Raw genomic sequence first — 18,330 nt, forward strand, 5'->3', positions numbered from 1 at the left:
GTCAGATGCCCAGCAATAAATACTGAGCTGATAGGTAAGGAAGTGAAATGTTACAGAAAACAATTCTCCTCACGGAGAGGTATTTTTAACACTTTTCTTCCCATCCCTTAAGAAGTCCACTGAAATTCACAGCCCTCTGTGAATGGGAAGAGGGAACGAAGAAAAGATGTAAAGAAAGAGAAGTGATTCTTAAGTCTATATAATGTGGCTATATGAAATACCAGGAGAAGAATATGCACTACTGGTCAGGCATTTTACAAAGCTATAAAATCAATGTGCACAGTGAGATTGGGTTTCAAGCAATTCAGTTCACTAAGAGCAGCAAGGAAAAAGCATAAGCAACAAGTGTTCAATCTTATTAACAAATTTATTTTTATTCAATTATTAATCTCCATATCAAGAGACAAACTCTGCCAATAAGTTTACATTCTTCAGGAATAACCAAAAAAATAAACAAACACATTAAAATATACCAGCACACACTCTAAGACTAAAAATAAAGCACCAGTGGGTAATGGTCTTGCCAAGAGACTCCTCACCTAGACTACCACTAGGTTTGCACACTAAGTTGGAATGACAACAAACTAAACCTCTAGTCATTGCTTACAAAGACTAAAATTCTTATTATTACTATTACTGTTTTGTTACTCATTATTATGGATAGAGATGGCCTTTATATTTTTTAATAGAAAGCTAACTGTATCTATAAATTCACAAATCCTCCCTTGCTAGGGCTGCACTGATGAAGACCATCCTTGAAACTATCATTCAAACTCCTTTCCCGTGCAATGTATGATTACCCAGATGGTCCTACCCATGTGGTCTAAAAGTCCAAAAACCAAACCCAGTGCCATCAAGTCAATTTCGAGTCTATGACCTCTTCTATAATTCTTTCCTCAAGTAAATTCATATCCCTCATTTCTTAATTATAAGGCAGATTTTGCCTCAAAAATAGAGTGCTTAATTAAAATAGAAAAACCACCTTTACTATGCTTCTATTTTTCCCTCTCCTCTTTCTCTTCATCCTCTCTTCCTATTTTATTTCCATGGAAATATTTTCCAAAATCTCTGATTTCAAATGAATGTTCAAGATTGGAAGTGGGAACCTTCAAATTATACAAGATGCCCATGTATGTCAAAATGAAAAAGCTTAGAAACATTTTAATAGTAGACTACCCAATACCAATAACAGAAACATCCTAAAATACTTACTTGTAGCAGAACCAAGAAGATTTTTTGAGGATTTGTCCTCCCCAGTATTATAATCCAGTGGATAATCTGTTTAAACAGAAAATGAAAGTAATTATGCTAAGAGTGCTCTCCAATAATAACACTTTAAAAGATCCAATTATGTCCTTTCAAAGTCAGCTGGCATTTATATTTTATGATATTAATAAGGCATCTAAAACTTGTTCACAAAGAGACAATAAGATGCAGAAGCCATTTAACAGAAAGATGTAAATCAAGGAAAAGAATCCTGCTGCTTACCAAAACTTTAAACACATTACATGACGTATATATTCAAGCTTTCGATGCATTTTACCAACCTCTAGCAAATGGCTTCACACTGATGGGAAAACTAGGTTAGGGAAAATTTAGATTGGTCAAAACCAAAATAAGACATCTTAAAATAAAGACCTGATAAAGCAGAAATGGAGAGTGTTGTAAAATCTTCCCCTACACCTTCACACTCACAGGATTTTCTGAAAGTCTCAGCCCTCAATGAGCTTGTTCTTAGGTTCAGGGCAAAGCAAAGGAATTAATGCTCAATTCTCTTGATTTCAGTTACTTGTATGAGTTAACAGGCTTTTAAGCCTGGCATAAGGAAATAACCATATTTTACAGCACTGAATGCTATGAAAATGGGTTCCCAGTAACAAATCACTGATTGATAAACTTGGAACACAGCTAAATGCACAAAGTAAAGAATCATATTAAAAGACAGGTTTAAGAAAAAGCTGGGTTAAAAACAATAAATCAAACTAATGTCTAGAGATAATCACACTGATTTTTTAAATGACATATACTCACCCATTAATGTTAGAATTCATTAAAAAAGCAAAAGACTTACATAATAGTCACCTGTTTTAAAGTTACTTACCAGGAACCAAAAAAAAAAAACCACTGCTGTTAAGTCAATTCTGACTCATAACAACCCTACAAGACAGAGTAGAACTGCCCCATAGGGTTTCCCAGGCTGTAAATCTTTACTGAAGCAGACTGCCACGCCTTTCTCCCACAGAGCGGCTGGTGGGTTTGAACCGCTGACCTTCTGGCTAGCAGCCGAGCCTTTTAACCACTGCTGCCAGGGCTCCTTTTACTTACCATAGTCCTCATCAAATAGTTCTTGACGTTCCGACTGATACTGGGAATCAGCAATCTCCTCATATTCTTCCACCATGCTAGTACCAAATACCCTATTAACAATAATTTCATTAAAGACTTTCCAATTGAAACAGAATTCCTCTTTTCACACTAAATGATAAAACACTTGGGTCATGTTTTGGGGCACATTTAGTTTTTGGATTCCAAAATAATGACTGATCCTTATATTGCAGTCATCCACTGATTCTATTAAAATGTAAAATTAATCTTTGAGGTACTTAAAAATACAATGACCAAGTTTTTATATCACTCTAAAATATTTATCTTAGCAAAGTAGTAAGCACACTAAGCACATAAAATGGTTATTCTTTCTTAACAGAAGAAATTTTGACATTTCTCTAAAATGCATTCAAGACAAAAAATGGTTTAACAGCTTTATTTCTACGGCATAAGAAAAATATTTCTTCATTTTAAATATATTGGGATTTTCACATACTCATTTTTAAATACCATTCAGTAAATATATTTTGCTCTGTATTACCTTATAAGGCTTAATGGACAAAAGTGTTCGGATCCAAAATGTGATATAAACTCCACCTAAAGAATAAAAGCGCGTGAAATGGAAAGCCAACACTGTACACCCGAGATTACTTAAGGCTATACGTCAAGTTTTTTTCAGTGTGACGTCTCTAAAACTGAAGTCCTCAATTCCCCAAAAAGCAAGGGCTGTCATTTTGCCTTCTCCCCAGGTGCTAACGTGCCACGCCCCGCTAGTCAACATTGCCAAAGAGAAGGGTGCTAACCTTTATGTACTTGATGAACATCTGAAGCAAGAGAAAGGAAAAGAAAGTCAGCTCAAAAGTTTGGACAACATGCCATAAGCAACTTTCAATATTTTAAAATTATATCGCACAATTATAGAAAGCAACGTACAGTGATGGATAACACTGTAATATTCTTAAGTCTTTGCAGAAATCAAAGCATTGATTCAAGTTTTTACCATCACAAGCAGAAGGCAAAATCTAATAACCATATTGAAATAAATTAGCTGTCAAGTTCCTGAAGGAGCCTGGTGGCGCAGTGGTTAAAACACTCGGCTCCTAACTGAAAGGTTGGCAATTTTAACCCACCAGGTGCTTCGCGGGGTAAAGTTGTGGCAGTCTGCTCCCATAAAGACTTCAGCCTGGGAAACCCGATGGGGCAGCTCTTCTCTGTCTTGTAGGGTCACTATGAGTCAGAATTGTCTTAATGACAAGTATTTCTTTTTTCTGGGGGGAGGCTAAAGTTATTAAGTCAAATGACCTTTAATTCATTGCTAGTATTTTATATATCTGATAAATACTAATGTACTTCTAAAACCAATTTTAATTAACAGTACCCAGAAATAACCTCTAATAACTTCATAACTTTAAAAAAAAAAAAAACTTTAGTGCCCCCCAAAAAAGAAATAACGTGTGTCTTATGTTACTTTAAATATTATAGGCATGTATCATGTATGTGGAAACCCTAGTGGCATAGCGGTTCAAGAATTTGGCTCCTAACTAAAAGGTTGGCAGTTTGAATCCACCAGGCGCTCCTAGAGAACTCTATGGGGCACTTTTACTCTGTCCTATTTTTTTTTTTTTTATAGGGTAGTTATGAGTCAGCATTGACTCGACCACAATGGGTTTTTTAATCATGTATATACATACATATGAATTTATTGATAAGTATATGGATATACATCTATGTATATACACATTGATAAAAATTAGCATAATGTGTATATACACATTGATAAAAATTAGCATAATGTGAAACATTTATACTTGTACAATATTGTATATAAGCTGTTTCAGGGATAGCATGAATTTTTTGATACGGTATGTTACTTCAAGTATATAACCTACAAAGTTAAAAGATATATAATATCGATCTACTTAAAACATAAGGTATTAAAAAGTAGTTTGTAGACTTAGGGTTTAGTTCTTCTGGGATAAGAAAAATCCAGGTAGAAGTATATTAAATTTATCAATATAAAATGAGAATCAGAAGTAAATTTTTTTTTTGTTTAGACTCAATTGTACAAAGAGGGGTTTTTATAAAACCAATCAACACCAAAAAGCTCTATAGCCTCCCAGCATAAAAGGCACAAGGTAGGGGATTTTGATACAGCATTTTATACGCCACCGATAAAACATTCTTCCAGTATTAACCAAGTAGACAGTACAAAGAATGATTCTCAGAACTATTTCATAATGTGTGAACTATCTTAATTGTAAAATTAAATACGACTGTATCACCTGGCAAACAATTTTTAACATTTTTTTTCTCACAGGACAGAAACTGTGCTCTCTCCACATGAAAGGTCATTACATAATTTTCAGTCTCACTTAAAAAGAAACTGAACACATCTCTCCATTTTTCTGAACACTGTTGAATCATTAACTGAGAATATCAACTGTATTTTTAAAATATAATTTAGCATTTTTATACTTAGACTAGGAATACTACAAGTTTATCCATTTATAAAAACCAGATTAGTACATGCTTTAAAAAGATACAGACAGTAAAATCCCAGAAGACAATTAGATAGCTGTGAGTCCTCATATTTAAAGAAGAAAAAGAAGACAGATAGAGCTGCTGCCATTCAAAATGGTCTTACTGTTAACACAATGGTACTTTAAGATATTGCTATTATTTTAAGGAAAAGAGGGGAGGGGTGTAGGAACTTTTTCTATTTTGTCTAAATCCAACTCACGAGCTATAATTCTACTTAATTTGCTGATGGAGGAAGCAGAAGGGAATACGGAATATAAGTGTCTAAAAGTTTATTTTATTTGGACCTGGTATTTTAACACAGAATATTTCACTTGATTATACAAAGAAAGGGCAAAAGCCTACTGATGATAATGCCAAATAATTAGATATTAAACTATCCAAGAATCATATTCTAATAAGATAAGAAATCAGACCTGTTTTAAAGATTTTAGTGATTAACAATGACTTAGGTTTTAAAATAGAAATACAATACTATGAAGATGACATCTGACATAAAAAGACTCAAAAAAAAAAAAAAAAAAACTAAGAGTAATAATTTGGAATTTCATCAGAGCCACAAATACAAAAAAACTGGACCAGGTTTCCAATGATTAAAAAGGGACTGTATTAATACATGTCTCATAAAATAACATATCCAAGTTAGAACTATCTTAGCAAATGGAACATGCCAGTACATCTCCTCTTGGCTGCTCTGACTTAGAAAGGGATGAATGGTAGGTATGTACCCATTAGACAACACAGCCCTGCATGTGCAAACATTACCTTCACATATTTTGCATACATCTGTTCATCTAAAGGGAAACTCTGGACATTCCTCTCATCTCTACCATGGAAAGTACCCAACTTAATCCATTTATTTATGGGATATCTAGAAAACATAAGACAGATATATTCTTTTTTTAAAATCATAAACCATATACTGAGTTCCATCACATCTTCAAAATATATTCTGTATATATTTTTTCCCTTCCAGACAAACATATTGATCTAACACAGTTTAAGTATGACAGGTCCTTGAGTTAAATAAATGCTTTTTGTTCCCCCAACTAAACACTGACAGGTTTCTCTCTACCGGGAAGGAGGACCTTGAAAAATCACACCACTACCAACTAAAAGGGAGTACATGGAGAAGCCAAAGCAGGACCAGAGCCACCTCTTGGTGTCTGCAGGGCTTCCAAGTGAGCTGGAGGTTTTAAACAGAAAAGAGCCAAGAGACTGTCTTGGCAAAAGGAAGTATGACTCTTCACATACTGACGAGTACATGGAAAAAGAAACAGAAAATAAGCCTTTACCATCCTATCTGAATTTGACAGGCCTTTATAGCTGTTACCTTTTAAAAGGAAATCTGATATTAAAGCATGAAAGTATTATTTTTGTTTACTGCAGCATTTAAGGAACCCCTCAAAATAATGAGCTCTCTTATCATATTTAAAATAGACATTGTATGTCAGAGCTCGGTATGGCTATTTGGCACATAGGAAAACTGCAGCTTAGAGAAAAGCAATCTGAGGAAGGCTAGTGGCAGAAAAAGGGACAGAATTCTCAAAAGCATCTTGAGAATTGATTTCAGAAACTGAATACAGGCAATGCTGCGTGTGGGGTGAGAGAGGACACATGCTGGAAAAACTCTTAATGATGAGTGATAGGAGAATAATGATGTCCTGCATGGTTATTGTGGGCACTCAGAAAGTACCTGTGGAATGAATAAACATCTCTATTGGGGAAAAATATTAGGTACTCATAAATGTGTGATGAAAACAAACGGGACATTCTCAGGGTGTAAGAAGTAAAAACTAAATAATTTCTTGTAAAATCAGTAAATAAACACATAGGAAATGCTAAAAGGACTATATCAAAACGAGAACAATGGTAATCTTTGGTCAGTGGGATTGGGGTTCTCTTCCAAATTCTTTACAATGTATATTTCCTTTGTCACACACGTATACACAAAAAAGGCTTTAAAATCTATTTTAACAAAAATGTACCTCAGGATATAAAATGAAGCCCTTGTTTGCACATATATATTCTTAATAACTTTTTAATGAAATATTTAGATACAACAGAGAAAATGATTAAAAATAAGGGCTTAGAAGTCACACAGGTCTAGATTTGAATTTTGGCTCTTCCACTCAGTAGTTATGTGACCTGGATAGGCTACTTAACCTCTCCTTGTCTGCTTCCTCGCCCTATAGGGAAATAATTCCACCTGGCCGTTATAAGCATTGTATGAGTTAATGAAAGTAAGATGTTTAACAAGTGCCTACCCTACAGTAGTACTGTTACCACTATTATAAACTGATACATTAAAAGAAAAAATAAAATGACTAAAGCTAAGAGTGCCCCATTTTTAAAATTTTTATTCTGGAAATCAAACACAGATCCTATAGAAATGAGATTTAGAATTTACCTGTCACTGATAGAAACCAGAAAGTCTTTAGGAGTAGAAGAAAATAATTCATAATTTGCAATATCAAGCTGTTTTACTTGAATTGGTTCACATAGTTCAATAACAAACCTTCAAAAAGAACACAAGACAATTATTTAGATCAACCAACTAAAATTAGTTTGTATTAAACATGACATTGAATAGTATGCATAACCTAGACTTCTGTTAAAAGTTACTCATTAAAATGTAAGGAAAGACTATTTCCAGCCTGAGTTATCCACAGGGAATACCTTCCTTTAAGTATCTTCATAGCATATCATTAGTAGGAAGAAAAAAGAAATCCATTTTGCCCCATCATACTAAAAAGATGACTTTTTAATGACAAAGCTCATTCTTGGAGAAGGAATGGTCTCACTGGAACAGCCAGTGATAGTGTAAATCGACTACGCTCAAGGACAGTTTGGCATATGTGTCATCTTTAAAAGGCACCACAGCCTCTGAGTCAGCAAAACACCTTCAGAATTTTACCTGAAGGACAAGTGGCTCCGGACGTCTACCCTTGTGTCTACATTTAAATTGTACACTTTGACATGTTGCAGTTTACTGCATGAGCACTTTATTGTATGTCAATCATACTTCAATAAAGCTGTTATTAAAAAATGATCTAGAGACTTATATTTATTGAAATGGAAAGATGCCACAAAATAACTTCTGCTCACAAAAATAAATGAAAAATATGGTTCCACGTGTATAAAATAAAACTGTATGTAAGATGGCATTTGGGGGAAAAAAAAAAACAACTTGCATGACACCTAGCACTTTAAAAAAAAGTGTTTAATTAATTATTACACCAAATGAGATTTAAAGCAATTAAATGTTAAATAAGTCGAAAAGCATTAAAAATAACATTGTGTTTAACCTTGGCTAAAGAAGAACCATGTTCCAGAAGACAGTATAAAACAGTCAGGTTTCAGACAGGTTCTAATAACTGCCGAATGCTTACTCTGGGTCAGATGCCATTTTAGTGATGCCCATCCATGCTTTTATTTAATTCTCATAACCGCAAGGGATATTATCTCCACTTTATAGAATCATTCAATAAATCCTTACTAACTGCCTACCCCACATTCTTCCTTTCTTCTTTTTAGTAACAGAACCCTCAAGTTGTGCATATAGACACCCGTCAAAGACTGTATTTCTCAACCTTGGCCATGTTGCTTAGTTTTGGGAGATAAGATATGGGCAGAAGTGCACCTTCCAGGTCAAGGCCTTCAAAGGAAGCTGCTAGCCCTCTGTTTGCTTACTCCCACCGTACAAGCTGGAATAAGTACATGGCAGGAATAAATCATCTCCGTAATGCAGGCAGGGCACCACCTCAGGGGATGGCAGAGAAACAGGATGGGGATGTGTGGGCCCTTTGACCTGCTCAGTGTTACACAGCAGACCTATACCCTGCTTTCACCTACCAGCTCAGACTCTTACATCAGAGAAAATTAAACTGCTTCTTATTTAAAGCCACAGTTATTTGGTCTGTTAAGGAAACACAATCAGAAGTCCTAATAGTCATTTAGTCAATGAGTAGTGACGCCAGACTTATATCCGTCTACCCTTGCACAAACTCTTCCAGAATACAGGAAGAGGAGGTACGTTATCCAACTCATTGTCTAAGGATAGTATAGATTTAATAGCAAAACAACACAAAAACCAACCAAACCCAAAAAGAAAGTTACACAAATCTCAATAAAGATCCTAAAAACTTCAGCAAACCAAATAAAAATGATCATCACCAAGTTCGTATTTATCCCAGGAATTCAAGAATGACATATCATTTGATAATCTATAAATGTGATTCCTCATATTAATAAATTAAAAAGAAAAATAAATAAAAAGAGGAAAAGCAAATAATCAAAAGATACACAAAAGGCATTTGATAAACTGATTTAAAAAATCAAACAATAAATCCTCGACAAACCAGCAATAGGGAACTTTGTTAACCTAATAAAGAATAAAAAATCTATGCCAAACCATACATTTAATGGTTCAAGTTCAAAAGCACTGCCTTTGAAGGTGGGGCCAAGGCGGCAGAGTAGTCAGATGCTTTCAGTGATCCCTCTTATAACAGAAACCTGAAAAAACAAGTAAATCAGACTGAGCGGCAAGGGGAGGGAAGGATAGTTCAGAAGCAACAAGGAGCTGCCAGACCTGACCTGGCAGAAGCCGGCATCCTGAAAGCCGATTCCACTGGTGAGAGCATGATGAGACAACCAGTGGCATTTGGGACACATCTTCCACATTGGAAGAGACCAAGCACCGGAGAGTTCACTCACGCCTCCAGGATCAGTGAAAAGCACTCTCTGGGCAATAGATTAAGCACTTATGTCTAATCTACCGCACAGGCCAAAAGACACCCCTTTGGGAAAAAACTCTCTCCCATTTTACTGACCCCTCCCTGCTCTACACCAAATCCTGAGCCAGCTTCAGTGATAGCCATTTTCCCTGGGCTTGAAGTAAGACCTGTCACACGTCCTCAGTCATCCTCCTGGCCTGAAAGAAGGAAAAAATTAACAAACGGGGAAAAAATAATCCGCCAGCTACCCCAAGCAGGGAACTCAGGAAAGAAACAGCTCCTTTGCCTAAGCACAGCCATAAGTGGTCCATGGACATTGCCTCTCACCCTTGCATAGACTTGTGTGGGCCCATTTCAACAGCACAGGCCCTCACTAGCACAGTACAACAGTGTAAACACCTGAAGTCTAACTTCAACTGTTTCAGTTATAAGGTGGAGAGGCAGATTCACGACATTTGACATCACTCTGCTATTAAGCAGGGTCCTCAACTACCCACATCAGGGGCCAGGGGACTGGTGGCTTCACCCATGCCACCTAGCTACCCTTGACAGGGGTCCAAGGAGGGTTTACAACCAAAAGCACTGAGCGCCATGGTCCAGCTACAAAACCCACCCACATATGTGCTCTATGTAACATGGACACGTTTTCCTCAGACACTCAGGGCCAGTTGTCATCCTCTACCTCCTGCCTTGCTCAGCGTGTCATCCCTACTGCAGCCAGATACCTGTGCCTATTCCAATCACCCCTGCTTGTTTAAGACTGTAGGTGAGAGCCTGCACCACACACTTGGTGACCAACGACCTTGAAACCTGAGCTAAATCGATAAAACAAAAGCAAACAGACTCCTGGGCTCATATACCTACTAAGAGCTCTAACCACCTAGTCACAGGACATGAGAGATTCAAAGGCGCCAATAACCAAACTAGCTCACTCAAGAAGCCTATTTGGGCATAACAAAACAAAACAAGAAGCTAGGACACAGTAAGCAAACATAAAATAAGTAAATACAATAACTTATTAATGGCTTGGAAACAACCCAGTAAAAACAGTCAATATCAAATCACATAAAGAGGCAGACGATGCTGGCTTCAGCAAGCTCACAGAACAAAGACTCAAGAAATACTCTGGATGAAGAGAACTTCCTGGAACTACCAGAGGTAGAATACAAAAAATTAATATACAGAACTCTTCACAAATCAGGAAGGAGTTCATGTAAAACACAGAACAAGCCAACCAGCACACAGACAAACCAACAGAGGAACTTATGAAGATTAGAGAAGAGCATAATGACAATTTAATAGGCTGCAAGAATCCACAGAGAGACAGCAAACAGAAATTCAGTAGGTTAACAATAAAATTTCAGAATTAGAAAACTCAACAGAAAGTCACAGGAGCAGAATTAAGGAAATATAAGTCAGAATTAGGGAGATTGAAGATAAAGCACTTGGCACCAACATATCAGAGGAAAAATGAGATAAAAGAGTTTTAAAAAATGAAGAAATCCTAAGAATTATGTGGAACTCTATCAAGAGGAATAACCTACGAGTGACTGCAGTACCAGAACGGGGGCATGGGAGGGTGGGGGATAACAGAAAACACAGAGAGAACTGTTGACGATTTGTTGGCAGAAAATGTCCCTGACATCGTGAAACATGAGAAAATATCTATCCAAGATGCTCATCAAACATAAGGTAGATCCCAAAGTCACCACAACATATTATAATCACACTTGCCAAAACAAAAGATAAAGAATTTTAAGAGCAGCTAGGGATAAACAAAAAGTCACCCGCAAAGGAAAGTCAGTAAGACTAAGCTCTGATTACTCAGCAGAAGCCATGCAGGCAAGAAGGTAAAGGGATGACATATATAAAGCCTTGATGGAAAAAAAATGCCAGCCAAGAATTATATATCCAGCAAAACTGTCTCTCTAATATGATGGCAAAATTAGGACATTTCCAAATAAACAGAAGTTTAGAAAATCTGCAAAAAAACAAACCAAAATTACAAAAAATACTAAAGTGAGTCCACTGGTTAGAAACTCAGCAACAGCAGATAACAAACCAAGACTAGAACACAAGACAGAGCAACCAGATATCAACCCAGATACGGAAACCACAAAAATAAGTCAAGGCTAAAACGCTTAAAACAGGGGAACAGAGACGTCATTATGTAAAAGATGACAACATAAAATCAAACACGTGAGACTAAAAAATGCAGTCATAGATCTTTCATACAGAGAAGTCAAGGCAATATAAAGAAATAAAAGTTTGGTTTAAACTTAGAAAAACAGAGGCAAATATCAAGGTAACCACAAAGGAAACTGACAATACTACATATCAAAATAAAAAACAGGAAAAACATAAAGACTCAGCAAATAGAAAAGAAACAACAATGAAAAAGAGGAAGAGACAACATATATAAAGAAAAACAACTCAGCACAGAAAATTAACTGGAAAAAAGAAACTGTCAACAACACACACAAACAAACACATCAAAATGACAGCACTAAACTCATACCTATCCACAATTATGCTGAATATAACTGGACTAAATGCATCAATAAAGAAACAGAGTGGCAGAATGGATTAAAAAAACACAATACATCTATATGCTCCCTACAAGAGACACACCTTAGACTTAAAGACACAAACTAAAACTCAAAGGATGGAAAAAATAAATATCAAGGAAACAATAATCAAAAAACAGCAGTGACAATATTAATTTGACAAAATACACACACATTAAAGTAAAATCTACCACAAAGGATAAGGAAGGACACTTACACAGGAGGCTATAACCATTATAAATATTTACACACCCAATAACACGGCTTCAAAATACATAAACTCTAACAGCATTAAAATGAGAGACAGACAGCTCTACGATAGTAGTAGGAAACGTCAACACAGCACTTTCGGTGAAGGACACAACATCCAGAAAGAAGCTCAATAAAGACAAAGAAGATCTAAATGCTACAATCAGCCAATTTGACCATATAGACATATACAGAACACTCCACCCAACGGCAGACAACTATATTTTCTTTTCCAATGCACATGGAACTTTCTCCAGAACAGACCACATATTAGGTCATAAAGCAAGCCTTAACAGAATCCAAAACATCAAAATATTACAAAGCACATTTTCTGACCATAAAGCCATAAAAGTAGAAATCAGTAACAGAAAAGGTAAGGAAAAAAAATCAAACACATGGAAACTTAACAATACTTTGCTCAAAAACTACTGGGTTACAGAAGAAATTAAGAATGGAATAAAGAAATTCATATAATCAAATGAGAATGAAAACACTTCCTACCAGAACCTTTGGGATGCAGCAAAAGCAGTGCTCAGAGGTCAATTTACAGCAATAAATGCACATATCCAAAAAGAAAGGGCCAAAATCAAATAATTACTCCAATAACTTGAACAAACACAAAGAAGCAGCAAAAGAAGCCTTGGGGCACCAAAAGAAAGCAAATAATAAAATTTAGAGCAGAATTAAATGAATTAGAGAACAGGAAAACAATTGAAAGAGTTAGAAAGACCAAAAGCTGGTTCTTTAAAAAGATCAACAAAATCTATAAACCACTGGTCAAAATAACAAAAGAAAAACAGGAGAGGAAGCAAATAACCCAAAGAAGAAATGAGATGGGTGATATCATAACAGACCCAACTGAAATTAAAAGAATCATAACAGAATACAATGAAAAATTAAACTCTTAACAAATTTGAAAACCTAGAGGAAATGGACAAATTTTTAGAAACACCCTACCTACCTAAATTAACACAAACAGAGATAGAACAACTAAATAAACCTATAACAAAAGAAGAGATCGAAAGGTAATTAAAAAACTTCCAACAAAAAAAAATAAGCCTGGCCCTGACGGCTTCACTGGAGAATTCTACCAGACTTTCAGAGAAGAGTTAACATCACTATTAATGAAGGTATTTCAGATCACTCCAAACTCATTCTATGAAGCCAGCATATCCCTGATACCAAAACCAGGTGAAAACACCACAAAAAAAGAAAATTACAAACCAATATCCCTCATGAACATAGACACAAAAATCCTCAACAAAATTCTAGCCAACAGAATTCAACAACATATCAAAAAAATAATTCACCATGACCAAGTGGGATTCATACCTGGTATGCAGGGATGGTTCAACATTAGAAAAACAATTAATGTAATCCATCTCATAAATAAAACAAAAGACAAGAAACACATGATCTTATCAATTGATGCAGAAAAGGCATTTGACAAAGTCCAACACCCATTCATGATAAAAACTCTCAGCAAAATAGGAAGAGAAGGGAAACTCCTCAGTATAATAAAGGACATTTACACGAAGCCAACAGCCAACATCATCCTAAATGGAGAGAGTCTGAAAGCACTGCCCTTGAGAACGGGAACCAGACAAGGATTCCCCTTATAACCACTCTTATTCAACATTGTGCTAGACGTCCTAGCCAGAGCAATTCAGCTAGAAAGTGAAATAAAGGGCATCCAAACTGGTAAGGAAGAAGTAAAAGTATCTCTATTTGCAGATGATATGATCTTATACACAGAAAGCCCTAAAGAAAACTACTGGAACTAATAGAAGATTTCAGCAAATTATCAGGATACAAGCTAAACATACAAAAATCAGTTGGATTCCCCTACACCAACAAAGAGAACATCAAAGAGGAAATCACCAAATCAACACCATTCACAATGGCCCCCTAGAAGATAAAATACTTAGGAATAGATCTAATCAGAGACATAAAAGATCTATACAAAGAAAACTACAAGACACTACTGCAAGAAACCAAAAAGGGGAAAACATAAGTGGGAAAACATACCTTGCTCATGGATAGAAGACTCAATACTGCAAAAATGTCTATTCTACCCAAAGTGATCTAAAGATACAATGCAATCCTGATCCAAATTCCAATGGCATTTTCTAATGAGATGGAGAAACAAATCACCAACTTCATATGGAAAGGGAAGAGGCCCTGGATAAGTAAAGCATTACTGAAAAAGAAGAACAAAGGAGGAGGACTCACACTACCTGATCTTAGAACATATCATACCACCACAGTAGTCAAAAAAGCCTGGTACTGGTACAACAACAGATACATAGACCAATGGAACAGAACTGAGAGTCCAGACATAAATTCATTCACCTAGGAACAGCTGATATTCCACAAAGCCCCAAAGTCTGTTAAATGGGGAAAAGACAGTCTCTTTAACAAATGGTGCTGGCATAAATGGATATCCATCTGCAAAAAAATGAAACAAGACCCATACCTCATGCCATGCACAAAAACTAATTCCAAATGGATCAAAGACCTAAATATAAAATCTAAAACAACAGAGATCATGGAAGAAAAAACAGGCACAACACTAGAAGCCCTAATACATGGCATAAACAATATACAAAACATTACTAACAATGCACAAACACCAGAAGAGAAACTAGGTAACTGGGAGCTCCTAAAAATCAAACACTTATGCTCATCCAAAGACTTCACCAAAAGAGTAAAAAAACCCGCCTACAGAGTGGGAAAAAATTTTTGGCTACGACAAATCCCATCAGCATCTAATCTCTAAAATCTGTAAGATATTGCAAAACCTCAACAACCAAAAGACAACCCAATTTAAAAAAATGGGCAAAGGATATGAACAGACACTTCACCAAAGAAGACATTCAGGAAGCTAAGAGACACATGATCATTAGCCATTAGAGAAACCCAAATCAAAACTACAATGAGATACCATCTCACCTCAACAAGGCTGACATTAACTCAAAAAACACAAAAAAATCAATGTTGGAGAGGTTGTAGAGAGACTGGAACACTTCTACACTGCTGGTGGAAGTGTAAAATGGTACAACCACTTTGGAAATCGATATGGTGCTTCCTTAAAAAGCAAAAGAACTACCATACGATCCATTATCCCACTCCGTAGAATATATCCTACAGAAGAAAGAGCCCTCACACAAATATACCTATGCACACCCATGTTCACTGCAGTACTGTTTACAATAGCAAAAAGATGGAAACAACCAAGGTGCCCATCAACAGATGAATGGATAAACAAATTATGATACATTCACACAATGGAACACTATGCAACGATAAAAGAACAATGAATCCGTAAAACATGGAGGAATCTGGAAGGCATTATGCTCAGTGAAATTAGTCAGTTGCAAAAGGACAAACATTGCATGAGACTACTAATATAAGAACTCAAGAAAAGGTCTCAACACAGAAGAAAACATTCTTTCCTGGTTATGAGGGTGGGGAGGGAGGGAGAGGAGGTATTCACTAACTAGATAGTAGACAAGAATTGTTTTAGGTGAAGGGAAGGACAACACACAATACTGGGGAAGTCAGCACAACTGGATTAAATCAAAAGCTAAGAAATTTCCTGAATACAACCAAACACTTCGAAGGACAGGGGAGCAGGGGCAGGAGTCTGGGGACCATGGTTTCAGGGGACATCTAGGTCAACTGGCATAATAAAGTATATTAAGAAATCGTTCTGTATCCCACTTTGGTGGGTGGCGTCTGGGGTCTTAAAAGCTATCAATTGGTCTCAACCCACCTGGAGTAAAGGAGAATGAAGAACACCAAAGACACAAGGAAAATATGAGCCTAGGAGACAGAAAGGGCCACATAAACCAGAGACTCCATCAGCCTGAAACTGGAAGAACCAGATGGTACCCAGCTACCACCAAACTGGCCTGACAGGGAACACAACCGAGAATCCCTGATGGAGCAGGAGAACAGTGGCATGCAAACTTCAAATTCTAGTAAAAGACTTAATGGTCTGACTGAGACTGGAGAAGCCCCAGAGGTCATGGTCCCCGGACTCTCTGTTAGCCCCAAACTAAAGGCATTCTCGAAGCCAACTCTTAAGATAAAGATTAGACTGGACTATGACATAAAATGATACTGGCGAAGAGTGTAGACACATGAGATTATGTGGGCAGCTCCTGTCTCGAGGCGAGATGAGAAGGCAGAGAGACACAGGAGCTGGCTGAACGGACACAGAAAATACAGGTGGAGAGAAGGAGCGTGCTGTCACATTGTAGGGAGAGCAACTAGGGTCACATAACAATGTGTGTATACATTTTTGTATGAGAACCTGACTTGAATTGTAAACTTTCACTTAAAGCATAATTAAAAAAAAAAAAAAAAAAAGCACTGCCTTCAAATTAAAGAATATGATGAGATTACCTACTATCACTGTTTTCTAGTCAATGATTTTCTCAAGGGCCTAGTCAAGCTGTTATGGCGAAAAAATGAAAATAATAAGGATTAGAAATTTTTAACAAAGGGAAATACAAAAAACTCTGTAGAGAAGCTATAACTGTCTACACAGAAACACTAAAAGAATCTACTACAGATTGTTAGTAAGAGACCTTAAGGTAGCTGAATATAAGATCCATATACAGAAATCAACTGCATCTCTGTACACAAGGAAAAAACTAAATGAAATTTGAAAAGATATCATTTACAACAGTTACAGAAAAAAAAAAAAAAAAGCCGCCCAGGAATAAATTAACAAACTACATGTCATTACAGAAAAATTTTTAAAAAATCTTATTAAAAGACATTAAAGACAACTTAAATAAATCTACCTTATTTACAGATAAGAAAACTCAATATCTGATAGTCATCTAAAAATTCCATACAATTCCAGTCAAAATCCCAATGTGCTATTTGGGGAACTCAACAGGGTAACTCTAAAATATATGAGAAAAAGTAAAGGCAGGAGAATAGCCAAGTCAGTCCCGAAGAAAAATAAGGGGCAAAAACTTGCCTTCCAGAAAAGAAGATTCGCAAAGCTAAGGACAGTGTGGTGCTGCTGCAGGCACTGAGACACTGGCCGATGGCACAGAGTCCAGAAACAAACCCACGCTGACACGTGAAACTCTGTGAGAAGGGCAGCCTGGTCGAGTGGGAAAGTGTGACTTACTGAACAAACATGGGATGAATGTTTACAAACGGGAGCGGGAATGAGTGCCCCCTGCAGACCACATAAAAAATAATTTCAAAGAGATTATAAACCTCTATGTGAAGCGCAGAATTTTTAAGTTTTAGAGAAAATGTAAGATAATATCTTCATGACCTCAGGACAGGGACCCAACACTAACGACAACAACAAAGACAGCTCTTTATAAGACAGATAAATTCACCTATATTAAAACAGTTTCTAGTCATCAAAAGACGCTATGAAAAAACTGAAAGCACAATCCACAAACTGGAGAAAACACATGCAACATTTATTACCCCAATCCAGAGGGTCGTATCTAAGATAAACTGTTAAACCGAATCCAGTCTACAAGATAAACTGCTAAATCACACCCAGACTTCTACAGTTGTTGTTGTTGTTAGGTGCTGTCGAGTCAGTTATGACTCAAAGCGATCCCATACAACAGAACAAAACACTGCCCAGTCCTGTGCCATCCTTACGATTGTTGTTACGCTTCAGCTCACTGTTGCAGCCACTGTGTCAATCCACCTCTTTGAAGGACTTCCTCTTTTCCACTGACCCTGTACTTTGCCAACCATGACGTTCTTCTCCAGGGACTGATCCCTCCTGATAACACGTCCAAAGTATGTAAGACGCAGTCTCGCCATCCTTGCTTCTAAGAAGCATTCTAGTTGTACTTCCGAGACAGATTTGTTCATTCTTTTGGCAGTCCACGGTATATTCGATATTCTCCAGCAACATAATT

The 18,330-nt window shown here is 36.6% G+C and overlaps 1 protein-coding gene across 2 annotated transcripts in view; it reads right to left on the reverse strand.

Annotated features, from left to right (window-relative positions):
- Nucleotides 1–18,330, reverse strand: part of SUCO (SUN domain containing ossification factor) — a 137,389-nt gene that overhangs the window by 49,247 nt on the left and 69,812 nt on the right. For both annotated transcript variants that reach the window (XM_049881201.1, XM_049881200.1), the window contains 6 exons: nt 7,274–7,381; nt 5,629–5,734; nt 3,129–3,149; nt 2,867–2,922; nt 2,326–2,417; nt 1,213–1,278 (listed from right to left, as the gene is read on the reverse strand). In XM_049881201.1, coding sequence (XP_049737158.1) covers nt 1,213–1,278; nt 2,326–2,417; nt 2,867–2,922; nt 3,129–3,149; nt 5,629–5,734; nt 7,274–7,381 — 449 coding nt within the window. The remainder of the gene's footprint in view (nt 1–1,212; nt 1,279–2,325; nt 2,418–2,866; nt 2,923–3,128; nt 3,150–5,628; nt 5,735–7,273; nt 7,382–18,330) is intronic.

This window comes from Elephas maximus, chromosome 3, assembly GCF_024166365.1.
Source record: "Elephas maximus indicus isolate mEleMax1 chromosome 3, mEleMax1 primary haplotype, whole genome shotgun sequence".
In the NCBI taxonomy this organism is placed as follows: Eukaryota; Metazoa; Chordata; class Mammalia; order Proboscidea; family Elephantidae; genus Elephas; species Elephas maximus.